Source organism: Hemiscyllium ocellatum, chromosome 6, assembly GCF_020745735.1.
Source record: "Hemiscyllium ocellatum isolate sHemOce1 chromosome 6, sHemOce1.pat.X.cur, whole genome shotgun sequence".
NCBI lineage: Eukaryota > Metazoa > Chordata > Chondrichthyes > Orectolobiformes > Hemiscylliidae > Hemiscyllium > Hemiscyllium ocellatum.
In genome coordinates this window covers 86,899,851-86,913,243 of record NC_083406.1, presented here as the reverse complement: position 1 = coordinate 86,913,243, position 13,393 = coordinate 86,899,851, and the positions used below count along the sequence as shown (strand labels likewise).

Sequence of the window (13,393 nt, the reverse complement as noted above, 5' to 3'; positions counted from 1 at the left end):
GTTGTCAAAGGGGAGAATGAGAAGCCAGAAATTGTTGTACACATTGGTAGGAATGACACAGTTAAGTAAACGGATAAGGCTTTGTAGAGTGAATATAGGAAGTTAGGTAGAAGGCTTAAAAAACAGAAGACCAAAAGTACTAATCTCTGGTTTAATCCCAGTGCCATGTTTTAATGACAGTAGAATTAAAAATGTAGGGAAGATAAGCCAGTGGCTGAAGAGATGGTGTACTGAAGGATTCAGTTTCTTGGATCATTAAGATCTGTTCTGGGACAAAAAAGACCTGTTCAAAAGGGATGGGTTTGATCTTTACTAGAAAGAAACCAGTATTCTGGTGGGGAGACTTGCTAGTTCTGTTTTGGGAGTCTGAAAACTAGTGGGGTGGGAGTTCCTAAGTAGCAGTGAAAATGGCAAGACAGACAAGAGCAAGTCAAAGAACAAAGTAACTGAAGAATTAAACTGCATTTATTTCAATACAAGGTGCCTTACAGGCAAGTCTGATTAAGTCGGCATGTTTGGGAATATTGGTTGGGATGAGATAGCTATTACAGAAACTTGACTGAGGAAGGATGAGGCTGGCAGCTCAGTGTATCTGCTTTTCTTTGCTGCAAGAAGGATAGAAAGGGAGGCAAGAGGGAGGGTGTGTGGTGTTTTTGACTAAGGAAAGCATTACAACAGTACTTGGGATATATCTAAGGGATCATCCAGTGAAGCTTTATAAGTAGAACTCAGAAATAAGAAAGGGGTGATCACCTTGATGGAATTGTACTATAAGCCCCTCAGAGTGAGTGTGAAATTGAGTAGCAATTATGTAGAGAGATCTCAATTATATGTAAGAATAATAGGGTTGTTATAGGGGATTTTAATTTTCCAAACATTGACTGGCACTGCCATAATATTATGAACTTGGATGGTGAGCAATTTGTGACGTGTTCAAGGAAATGTTCTTTATTAATATGTAAATGTACCTACTCAGAGAGCAAAACTTGACCTTCTCTTGGGAAATAAGATAAGGCAAGTGACCGTGTTAGTAGGGAAACACTTGGGGCGAGTGATCTTAAAACTAATAGAATTATGGGAAAGGATAGGTCTTCCATACAAGTTAAAGTTCTTAGTTAGGGTAAGGCAAATGTTAATGGTATGAAACTTCCAGAAGTTGATTGGAGTAGACTGTTGGCAGGTAAAAGTACGACTGACAAGTGGGAGGCTTTCAAAAGTGTGATAACAAGGGTTCAGAGATATTGTTGCTGTTAGAGTGAAGGATAAGGCTGGTAGTGAAAAATGGATGGATAAAGATATTGAGGTTCTGGTCAAGAATAAGGAATATATTTGATATAGACAACAGGGATCAAATGAATCTCCTGAAGGTTATAAAGGGTGTAGGGGCATTCTTAAAATGGTAATCAGAAGGACAAAAAGGAGATATGAGAGAGCCTTGGCAGATAAGGTTAAAGATAATCCAAAGAGATTTTATAAGTAAATTAAGAGCAACTAAACAGAGAATTGGGATCCTGAAAGATCAATGAAGCCATCCAGAAGGCATGGTTAGTAAGTTTGCGGTTAACACCAAAATTAGCTACATTGTAGACAGTGAAGAAGGTTTTCTGACATTACGAAAGAATCAAATGTGTCAATGGATTGAAAAATGGCAGATAGAATTCAATCGGGATAAATGCGAGATATTGCATTTTGCTACAACAAGCAAGGGTACGGCTCACACAATTAATGATTGGGCCTTGAAGGACAATGCAGAACAGTGTTGTAGATCAGAGGAACCTAGGGATACAGGTACAAAATTCTTCAAAGTTTGCATTTCATATAGACAGGATGGTTAAAATGGGTTTGTCATGCTTGCCTTCATTTCTTGGTCTTTTGAGCATAGGAATTAGGAAGTCATGTTCCGGTTGTACACGACATTGGTGAGGTCTCTTCTAGAATACTGTGCCCAGTTCTGGTCGCCCAGGTGAAGGATATTATCAAGGTGGAGAGAGTTCAGAAGAGATTTACTAGGTTGTTACCAGGTATGGAAGGGTTGAGTTATAAAGTAAGGCTGGGATGTTTTTCACTGGCACATAGGAGATTGAAAGGCCATCTGATAGAAGTTTATAAAATAACGAGAGATATAGATGGAGTTAATGGTAGTTGACTTTTCCCTCAAATGAGGGATTTCAACACTAAGGGACACATTTTTAAGGTGAGAGGAGAGAAATTTTAAAAAAAGACATGAGGCAAACTTTTTATATAGAAGGTGGTTCGTGTGTGGAATGAACTTCCTGAGAAAGTGGTGGATGTGCGTACAGTTACAATGTTTAAAAGACTTTTGGATAGGTACATGAATAGGAAAAGTTTGGATGGATGTGGGCCAGGAGCAAGCAAGTGGGACTAGTTTAGTTTTGGATTATACTCTGCATGGACTGGTTTGATCAAAGGTTCTGTTTCCGTGCTGTATGACTCTGATTTGAGCCCCAAGAGATGGCAGAGATACTAAATGAATATTTTACGTCCGTTTTTACTGTGGAGAAAGAAGTGGAGGCTAGAGAACTCAGGGAAATAAATATTGATGTTTTGAAACCGTTGACATTACAGAAGAGGAGGTGCTGGACATCTAAGAAAACATAAAGGTGAATAAATCTCTGGGACCTGATCAAGTATATCCTGGATGTTGTGGGAAGTTAGGGAAAAACATTAGAGGGCCCCTAGCAGAGAGATTTGTATCAGCTATAACCACAAATGAGTTGCCTGAGGATTGGAGGGTGGCTAATGTTTTGCTTTTATTTAAGAAAGACTGTAAGGAAAAGTCTGGGAACTATAGACCTGAGACTCTAACATCAGTGGTGGGTAAGTTATTGGATGTGATCCTGAAAGATAGGATTTATTGCATTTGCAGAGGCAAGGACTGATTTAAGGGTAGTCAGCATGGCAATGGTGTCTCATAAACTTGATTGAGTTGTTTGAGGAAGTAATCAAAAGGATTGAGAGCACATTGTTGACATGAACTTTTAGTAAAACCTTTGATACGGTTCTGCCTGGTAGATTAATTAGTAAAGTTAGCTCACACGGGATTCAGGGAGAACTTGCCTATTAGATACAAAATTGGCCTTAGGGTGGTGGTGGAGCGTTGTGTTTTTGGACTGGGGGCCTGTGACCAGCGGTATTCCACAGAGATCGGTACCAGGTCCATTTTTTGTCATTTATATAAACAATTTGGATGAGAATTTAGGAGGCATGGTTAGTAAGTTTGACACCAAAATCTGTGGTATAGTGCCCAGTGAAAAAGGTCATCTAAGATTACAAAGAGATCTTGATCAATTGACTGAGGAATGATAGATGGCGTTTATAGAAGAGAATAGAATCCCTACAATGTGAAAACAGGCGCTTCGGCCCAACAGCTCCACACCAACCCTCTGAAGAGCAACCCACCCAGACCCTTTCCCCGACCCTATTATTTGACATTTTACTCCTCACTAATGCACCTAATCTACACACCCCTGATTACTGTGGGCAATTTAGCATGGCCAGTTCACCTCACCTGCACATCATTGGATTGTGGAAGGAAACCAGAGGTATAAGGATAGGCAGGATGCACTGGAACATTTTTCACTGGAGCATAGAATGTTGAGTGGTGACCTTTTTATAGAGGTTTATAAAATCATGAGGGGCATAGATACAGTAAAAAAAACAAGTGTCTTTTCCCTCGGGTGGGGTAGTTCAAAACTATGGGTTACATTTTTAAGGTGAGAGGGGAAAGATTTTAAAAGGGACACGAAGGGCAACATTTTTTAAAAAATGTTTTGTATGTGGAATAAACTGCCAAAGGAAATGACGGATGGAGGTACAGTTGCAACATTTAGCAGAAATTTGGATAAGAACACGAATAGGAAAGGTTTGGAGGTATATGGGCCACACATTGGCAAGTGGGGTTAGTCTGGTTTGGGAACATGGTTGGCGTGAACTAATTGGGTCAAAGGGTCTTTTTCCATGCTGTATGACTCTATGGACAGGCTAGATTCTCCTTTTAATTGAAAGGTCAATAACATCCTAAAGGAGAAGGTTTAGGGGAATTTGAGGAAACATTTTCTCACCCAGTGGGCAGTAGGAATCTGGTGTGCACTGCTTGGGACGATCGTTGAGGTGAGTAACCTCACAAGCTTCAAAAAATACTTGGAATGTCATATCATTCAAGGCTCTGGGCCAAATGCTAGAAAGTGTGATTAGTACCACTTTAATGTAGTTGTGGCAGTACAAATTCGATAAGATGAGTGGCTTCTCTACTGTATGAGTCTGTGAGCCCTGGACCTCAGATACAATAATGTTACCAACAGAGATTTATGAACTGTATTTCATTATTCAACTTCGTATGTGAAAAATATTTTTTTTATTCAGCTTCACTGTTGACGAGTACAGATGAGTGAGAGTCATTTAATGGTTTTCCCTGTCCTTTTCACTAGGGCATCAATGCCTCTGCTTTGGAGAAAGAGATTGGACCAGAACAGTTTCCAGTCAATGAACATTATTTTGGCTTAGTCAATGTAAGTGGAGAGTGATTTTATAAATATCCCTAAAAGTTACTGACCTGTTAAAGAATTTTGTTGTGTATTTGTATATTTAGTTCTGAGAGTTAATGGTGTTGGGATGAAGTGTTAACTATATAGGAACCTCGATTATCTGGCATTTAATTATCTAAATATCGGATTATCAGGCAAGATTGCAAGATCCCGATGCTTGACTAAACTGTTATGACATTCGATTATCCTGAATTTGATTAACCAAACGAAATACTTCCTGCCCATATCCTTCATGCCTCTTGTCAAACTGTGACAATATTTAATTTTTTTTTAGATTAGACTTACAGTGTGGAAACAGGCCCTTCGGCCCAACAAGTCCACACCGACCCGCCGAAGTGCAACCCACCCATACCCCTACATTTACCCCTTACCTAACACTACGGGCAATTTAGCTTGGCCAATTCACCTGACCCGCACATCTTTGTGACTGTGGGAGGAAACCGGAGCACCCGGAGGAAACCCACGCAGACACGGGGAGAACGTGCAAACTCCACACAGTCAGTCGCCTGAGTCGGGAATTGAACCCGGGTCTACAGGCGCTGTGAGACAGCAGTGCTAACCACTGTGCCACCGTGCCGCCCATGCTGTGCCACCGTGCCGCCCATTCAGGTTATTTGAAATACAAAAAACGTAGAACTCCATTAGCTTTTGACCATTTTTTCTGAACAAAAGTATCAATGCAACTAATATATTTCTTATCTTTTCCATCATTGTAGTTAGAATATCATAGCCCTATTAATATAATTATCTATTTTCATGCACTCCTTTAGTGCAATGAACTGACTTGAGTCTCAGATGTTCAAATATAAGAGCCTCAAAGGCCACCTAAAAGATTTTCATCAGCTATTTTTGGTGGGTTAATCAATGCTTTTGACTGTTCCTTTCTCTGACTCCAAGACTGTTGTCTTTCTGGATTTTTTAAAAATCGCAGTCATTGCTGATTGTTTGTTTGTTTGTTTGTTTGTTTGTTTGTTAACATAATGCAATATTATGGACTCTAGGAAGAGTGTAAATGGAAGGATAGAATATCATTGTCACAGTCTAAATTAATTAGTTTAATTGATCAATGCTGAGAAATGATTTGACCTTAAGAAATAGAAATGGAAGTAGGCTGCTGGGCCCCTTGAGCCTGTTCTGCCATTCAGGAAAATCATGGCTAATTCGACATTCCTCATATTGACCTTCCTGTATTTCCCCATAAACCCTTGATGCCCCAACACATCTCTCCATCTCTCAGTCAGTCACACAAAGGTGCTCTCCACAGCTGTCTGTGGTAAGAAGTTTCTAAGACATTCAACCCTTTGAGAGAAAATTCCTCCTCATCTCAGTCTTAATTTGGTGTCTCTTTACTCAGAGACAATGTCCTCTGGTGCTAAGCTCTCCCATGAGAGAAAACATCCGCTCTGCATTTACCCTATCAAGCCCCTTAAGAATCCTATGTGTTTCAATGACATCACCTCTCATTCTTCTTAACTTCAGTGAGTAGAGTCCCGACCTATTTAGCCTTTCATGATAACACAATCCCTCTACACCAGGAATCATTTCAAGTAACACTAGAAAAGGTTGTCATTGGTTTAGGTTACTGATGTAACTCCATAATGCAATCAAATAAATGGAAATTAATTGAGCATTCAAGATCATATTTTTCCAAAGTCCCACCACGTAGTTTATAATTTTTAATACTTCCCTGTAGAATTAATTTTAATTGGTTAAAATTGAAAAAGCGATGGTTGCATACATTGAGCAGGAAATTCCTTCACATTCTCTATAACTATGGTGAATGAAGTTGTGCTATTTGTTAGGACATTCGCATATAATTGACTTACATCAGTTTAATGCTGAAATAAACTATGTGCAAATGTCTACAATCATTTATGCTGTCTCCAAGATCCAACAAATGAAAGCCTCTGCTTCCATTTACATGGCTGCACGCCCATGTGAAGCATAACTTGTGCAAGGTTCCTGGTTTTACACAAACTGTGTGTTGGTATAGACTTCCATGAAAGTATTTGGGTACAGAGTGGCTTGAGGTCACATTACGTCAGCATTATTGTGATTGCTTGAGTTTTACAGCAACTGTCTCTGCAGTTTTTACTTTTTTAAAAATTGTTTCAACTGAGTCATGCACTATAATTGATTTTGGAATGTCTATTCAAAAACAAAAGTATGGCCCAGTCTCTTAGTATTTGAAAATCATTCTGAAACTTTCAAAGTTGAAGAACAATTGGATTTATTTTTGCATAATTTCATGTAATTACTTTTTTTCTCCCCCACAATATTTAATAAAATAAAAACAACTTTTGTCTGGTAATGCTACCTGAGTTGGAAAATACAAATAAAGCTGCAAGGTAACATTTTGGTTGCCAAAAGATAAAAGGAAATCTTAAAATTGGCATCACCTCAGAATGACTAGGAAGTTTTTAAATCATTTATTCTTACAACTATATCATGAGCTTTATTTTTTTTCAACTGTTCTTGCTTTACTTTGGCTTATTTCAGCTTGTTTGTTCTTTTCTGTGCTATTAGTTTGGGAACACCTGCTACTGTAATTCAGTCCTTCAGGCACTTTACTTTTGCCGTCCATTTCGAGAAAAAGTTCTAGCCTACAAGAATCAGCCCAGGAGAAAGGAAAATCTACTCACGTGCTTGGCAGATCTCTTCCACAATATAGCTACACAGAAGAAAAAAGTTGGTGTGATACCTCCTAAAAAGTTTATTACAAGATTACGGAAAGAAAATGGTAAGATTTTTATTCAAGGGAGGTAAGGTGGTCTTATAGTGTGAACAAATGCCAAGGATAATCGCACTGAGCGAAATACTTATTTGGAGAACTTGTGTAGATATGATAGGCCAAATGCTCCTCTTTTATGCTATGAGAATTCTTTGCATCTGTGATACGGTTCATCTGACAACACCACCTTGATTTTAAATTCTTGAAGTTATTCACCAAATAAAAGGTGATGATTGATCAGTGTTAGATAGGTAAATCATCATAGTGAAAGCCCTAGCCAGATTTTATTATTTTAATGACACTGTAAATGGAAAATCGACACAATATGTTGAGAGTATCTAAATATTGAGAATACTGGTGCTCCATTGGGAAAACATTTTGTTATCTTTGTTTGATGCTGGCACTAGGAGGTGCAGAGGAGGTAAGGCTACTGAAAGAGGGAGGAACACTTTCTACAGGAGATCATATTTGTGCAGGGCATTGAGGAGCCTTTCTCCAAGTTGGAGATGGTAGTTCTTGAGCATTTGTCACAATGTGCCACATGAGAGGTCACTGAAACTCTAAAAGAACGACAGAAGTTTCATTCTCTCTTACCTGAGAGAGATGGTCAGTTGAGCATGTGGTTTAATAAAGATTTCAGACTAACCCAGAGTGCATGTAAATTAATGTAACCAATATTCCTTCAGAATGTCAGGGTGATTTGCATAAGCGTGAATTCCCTTTATGTTTTTTGATTTCTCAAAGATGATGGCTACTTGTGGGCATCAGCAAAGCACAAGGGGCTTGGGTTTGGGAGCAAGCACTGAGATGCATACTTACAAGCTAACAACTTACAGATCAGAAATGATTTTAGGGTAATGGCATTTGGGATGAGAGAAGAAGGATTTAGGCATGAGCAAAATACCATCCTTGATACTATAAACCCTGCTATTGTCTGTGGCCTCAGTAATGGTTCCAAAGATGGAATGCATTGTTTAACACGAGGAAAGAATATTTCATAGTGCCTACCCCTTGCTGATAGACAGCTGCTGCCTTCAGTCATGTGTGAGCACGTCCTGCAAGAGAGTGAAGTGCATTATTGAATGTGCATACTTGCATGGGTAATGCATTTGTTATGTTTGAATAGATACACATCCTCTGGATGTCAGGCATGGAAGGGTAAGGTGAAGCTCCCAGTTGAAGGTGAGGGTCTTGGTTGATAGACATTATTGATAGTTGAGTGAGCATTGAAACACTAGCTTCAGATAGTTATGAGGATATGGTATTTGAAGATATGTCACTGACTTTGACCACTTATGTGAGACCATTCTTAGGGCGCTGCATTGAGGTCTTTGGAGCTATGCTGTTTGCATTAACCGCAGTGACTTCTGTTTCAGTTGCCTTCTCTGAGCTTGTCAAAACATTTCTTCTCCCAAAGCCAAGCATCTGAAATCTTTGGAATGCGCTTTCTTCCCTGTTGTTATATCTGTCTTTTCATAGATCAGATTGTCTTTCACTTCCAGCAGCTGCTCTAAACCAGAGTTAAAACATATTTCAAGCAATAGTTGTGTGATTGACAGTGAAGAGGAAAGCATCAGATAGTAGGAAGATTGTCTAATCAGTTTGGCAGAAAACAGGAAAATGGGATTCAGTCAAAGAACTGTGAAATAAGTTGAGAGAACACACAATTAGAAGTTGAGTATTGTGAAGAAACAGGGTACTCTGAGTATATGCCCCTAGATTCTTAAATAAGTCAGGTTGATGAGGTGGCGAAGAAAACATATGGCTTCCTTTGTTAGGCAAATCATAGAGTGTAAGAACCAAGGGTTTATGCTGGAACTGTGAACGACACTAGTTCATCACATCTGAACCCATTCCACACATTCCCAGATCATCGTTTGTTATTTTCATCCCTGGAACTGATAGGTATCTTGGATACGTCTGCTAAGTTTTGATTGTTACTAGGGTTAAGATCACAATTAAGCTCATAAATTGAGAAAATAAAACAAAAGACTGTGAATGCTGGTAATCTGAAACAAAGACAGAAAGTACTTGAGAAACTCAACAGATCCGGCAGTATCTGTGGAGACAAAAACAGTAAACATTTCAAGTCAAGTCAGATCACTGGACTGAAAACATTAACCCTGTTTTTTTCTCCATAAATGCTGCCAGACTTGCTAAGTTTCTCTGGCACTTCCCATTTTTAACTTAAATTGAACACTTCTTCAATTAGAAATATGTTGCATCACTTATTTTGCTCCGTGCCGACACAGACAGAATTATTCACCTCTCAACTGATTTTTTTTCAGAACTTTTTGATAATTACATGCAACAAGATGCTCATGAGTTTCTGAATTACCTGCTAAACACCATTGCTGATATCCTGCAGGAAGAGAAAAAGCAGGAAAAACAGAATGGGCAGCTACATAATGGCTGTATCAATGATGACAATGGCAATGGTAATGACGTACCAGAACCAACTTGGGTGCATGAAATGTTTCAAGGAACTTTGACTAATGAAACCCGATGTCTTAACTGTGAAACTGTAAGTTTAGCATTTGTTAAACTTCATGAATCAAAATTTGTCTGTTATTATTTGTAAGTCTTATGTTTTGAGAAAGCTCATAATTACAACACAGGATGAGATGTTAACAATATGTTACAGCTAATTTGCTGGATAGCGGTAATCTTTGCTGGATAGCGGCACGGTGGCACAGTGGTTAGCACTGCTGCCTCACAGCGCCAGAGACCTGGGTTCAATTCCCGACTCAGGCGACTGACTGTGTGGAGTTTGCACGTTCTCCCCGTGTCTGCGTGGGTTTCCTCCGGGTGCTCCGGTTTCCTCCCACAGTCCAAAGATGTGCAGGTCAGGTGAATTAGCCATGCTAAATTGCCTGTAGTGTTAGGTAAGGGGTAAATGTAGGGGTATGGGTGGGTTGCGCTTCAGCAGGTCAGTGTGGACTTGTTGGGCTGAAGGGCCTGTTTCCACACTGTAAGTAATCTAATCTAATTTACTTTCTACTCCTTTTCATTGTCTGTGGTGGCTGGACCTGCAGTGGGTATGTGCAGTTCCAAAGCAGGACATCTACTTTAATTCTGTTTACCTGCTCTTTCCCTGCATACTTTTAATTTTTGAAGTTTGTTGGTAAATGTGCAGTTGACTCCAATTGAATGGTCACTTTCAGGTTTTGATTTTTGCTTTAAACGTACAACTGTTTCCAATCATTAAACTATCCACCGCAGCCCCGGAAAGAATGTTGTATTTCAGGAAAAAGTGCTTTCAGAGTATTGTGTTACTGCTTCCTGCTGTTAGTAATTTTAAATTGCCCCTACTTCACAGGTAAGTAGCAAAGATGAAGACTTTTTGGACCTTTCTGTTGATGTGGAGCAGAACACTTCAATTACACATTGTTTGAGGTATGCTAAGTAAAATGTTTAAAATAAAATTAGCTTTTAGTTTTAGAGCTCAATGTAGTGAAAAAATTCTAACGTATCATGTTAAATAATTGGACTCATAATTTATAGGTGTCCTTTTAAAATATGTAGCCAATTATCATCACTTTAAAATTCAATTTGTTGATCAGTATTGGGGATTAATGCAAGATCTGTCTTTTTTGCACAGGGGCTTTAGTAATACAGAGACACTATGTAGTGAATATAAATATTACTGTGAAGTATGCTGCAGTAAACAAGAAGCTCAGAAAAGGTAAGAATTTATAATAACCAATTTTGATTAAAAAAGATTTTTTAATCCATTATATAATGGATGCAATAACTATTGGAGTTCATAAGTTCAGAATTCTCTGGAAAACAATAGCTTGAAATTGCTGGTCCCTTTCCTCATCAAGAAAGGAAATATATAGTTATGGTATTGGCAACTTTCTGAGAATATTTTATATTAATCATTACCTGATTTTTTTTTTACTAATTTGGAGTAATGTGAAAGCAAAGATGGGTGTTTTCTGCAGTGGAATGACTCTAAAGGGAATTGTGCTTTACATTTAATCATGGAACACTATTATCAAGCTCATTATAGACTGTGTTGTGGATTGTTTTCCTTAACTAGTGAGGAAACGGTTTATCTAATTGGATGCTTCACTTGAATATCTATTGTATATCCTCTGCTTGTGGTACTCAAACATTTTGCTTTATCTTTCTTGGTGAGATCAATGTTCTGTTTGACAGGGTCGTCGGACAAAACCGCTGTTAGTTTTGCCTGTCAGAAATAACCCCCAATTTTACTGTCTCATAGATGAGTGCTTCCCATCTTTATCCCAATGTGACCCATCTCAAGGTTTGAAAATTGTTATGGCCCCCTTAGTGAAAACTCATGAGAATGGCGGGGGGGGGGGAGAGCGCGGTGTGTGAAGGAGTAGCTCATAGGGTCATAATGCCACTTTGGGAAGTCTTGTCTTAGTAACTCAAATCTGTAAAATGTTGGTGAGAAATTGTGACTACTTAATGAATTGGTGCTGCACGTTTTCATTCCATTAATTGCTCATGTTTGGTTTTGTGCATTTGCTATTAAGTACTTTCACTTCTCCATTTAACCATTTGTTTCTATAATGATTGTGTTGACCACTGCAGACTATTTGTCCTTTGTCATCAGATATTGGTGATGAGGAATAGATATTCTGCAAACTGTGACAGACAAAGCTGCTGAATTGTATTAAATATTCATTACTTGCTTCGTATGTCAGAATTTATGTCGTAGTTCTATTGTAAGATGTTTCTGGAAATGCTGCAAGAATAATAGTGATTTATCTGGTTGCAATTTTGGTCATTTTATGTTGCTTTAAAAGAACTAACAATACTACAGTAATTCACTTATTTTGTCCATCTTCAGTTATTGAAACATTTGTTGCATTTTCCTCTTAATACAAGGTGACTTCAGGAATCTAATTTAAAATGACTGAATTATCAGGAACAAACTACATGAAATACAGTTTTAGACTGTTCAAAGGATATTGCAGTCTTCTGTATGGGTTACTTTTGTTAATTTGTCTTCAGTGACATTAACCATATATCTTTTAAATATTTTGTGAGAAACCTTTAAACGGTCTTTCCCTTTTACCCACGTTACCATTTTTCTCAATGATTTTTATTGATTTGGCCTTTCTATCCATTTATCTTATCTGGTCAGATCTAAGTATGAATTATACATCAACTTCTCGTCACTTATCAATACACAGTTTGAGAACTGCTGAAAAAAATAAGCTTTTTGCAAAAATACTTTCCTGACATGCTGCCTGGCCTGCTGTGCTTTGACCAGCAACACATTTTCAGCTTATTCAAATTGAAAACATGATTATGCTGCTGGAGAATAAAGGCATTATCGTGGACAATGCACCAGTTGATGATGATTGACAATTAACTGGCAGGTTTTGTTTAAATTTGAAACCAAATAGGTTGATTCTGATTGCTAAGGATATTACCTTGTGAAATGACCCAACAAATGGTTTTCACCTATTTGTTGACTTGAAGCCACACAATATGTGAATATGTCCTTTCTGTCTGTGGAGAATGGAACCCAGCGTATTAATATGTGTACATTCCAGTACACGTAAGTGTACAACACCATGAGCAATCAGTCATGGTCCTTTTACGCAGTGTAAATATTCAAAATTTCCCCTTGAATTGGTACTTTTGCGAATTATGTTGATAAATAAGTAACAGAAAGTTCAGCCCAAATTTTATTTTTATTAGTTCTGCAGTCCTTTTGCTATTCAAGACTGAACTGTGATAAAAATTGACAGACAAAAAGCTCATTCTGAACCATTTTAAAGCTGTTTTTCTGTGATCATACCTCTTTGAACTCCGGGGATCATGTTTGTGTTAACCTTCAGATGTATTTTTCCAAGCTACCATCAGTTCTGAGGAAGGGTCACTGGACCTGAAATATTAATTTGATTGCTCTTCACAGATGCTGCCAAACCTGCTGAGCTTTTCTAGCAATGTCTGTTTTTGTTTCAGACTCACAGCATCCGCAGTTCTTTTGGTTTTTATTCAGACATATTTTGTTTGATTGAGTTATCTCTTATTACCAATTCCTTTTCCTCTGTCTCTGCCTCATCTGCTCCCAGGAGGACCATAGAGTCGTAGAGATGTACAGCATGGA

At 38.3% G+C, this 13,393-nt stretch overlaps 2 protein-coding genes across 2 annotated transcripts in view; one reads left to right on the top strand and one right to left on the bottom strand.

The window, feature by feature from the left end:
- The window catches only part of rpl21 (ribosomal protein L21), a 374,380-nt gene that overhangs the window by 90,078 nt on the left and 270,909 nt on the right, over positions 1 to 13,393 (bottom strand). The gene's annotated exons all lie outside the window — the stretch shown is intronic.
- The window catches only part of usp12a (ubiquitin specific peptidase 12a), a 67,912-nt gene that overhangs the window by 33,248 nt on the left and 21,271 nt on the right, over positions 1 to 13,393 (top strand). The window contains exons 2-6 of the mRNA XM_060826754.1: positions 4,449 to 4,529; positions 7,092 to 7,305; positions 9,585 to 9,820; positions 10,616 to 10,692; positions 10,898 to 10,981. Of these exons, the coding sequence (XP_060682737.1) occupies positions 4,449 to 4,529; positions 7,092 to 7,305; positions 9,585 to 9,820; positions 10,616 to 10,692; positions 10,898 to 10,981 (692 nt within the window). The remainder of the gene's footprint in view (positions 1 to 4,448; positions 4,530 to 7,091; positions 7,306 to 9,584; positions 9,821 to 10,615; positions 10,693 to 10,897; positions 10,982 to 13,393) is intronic.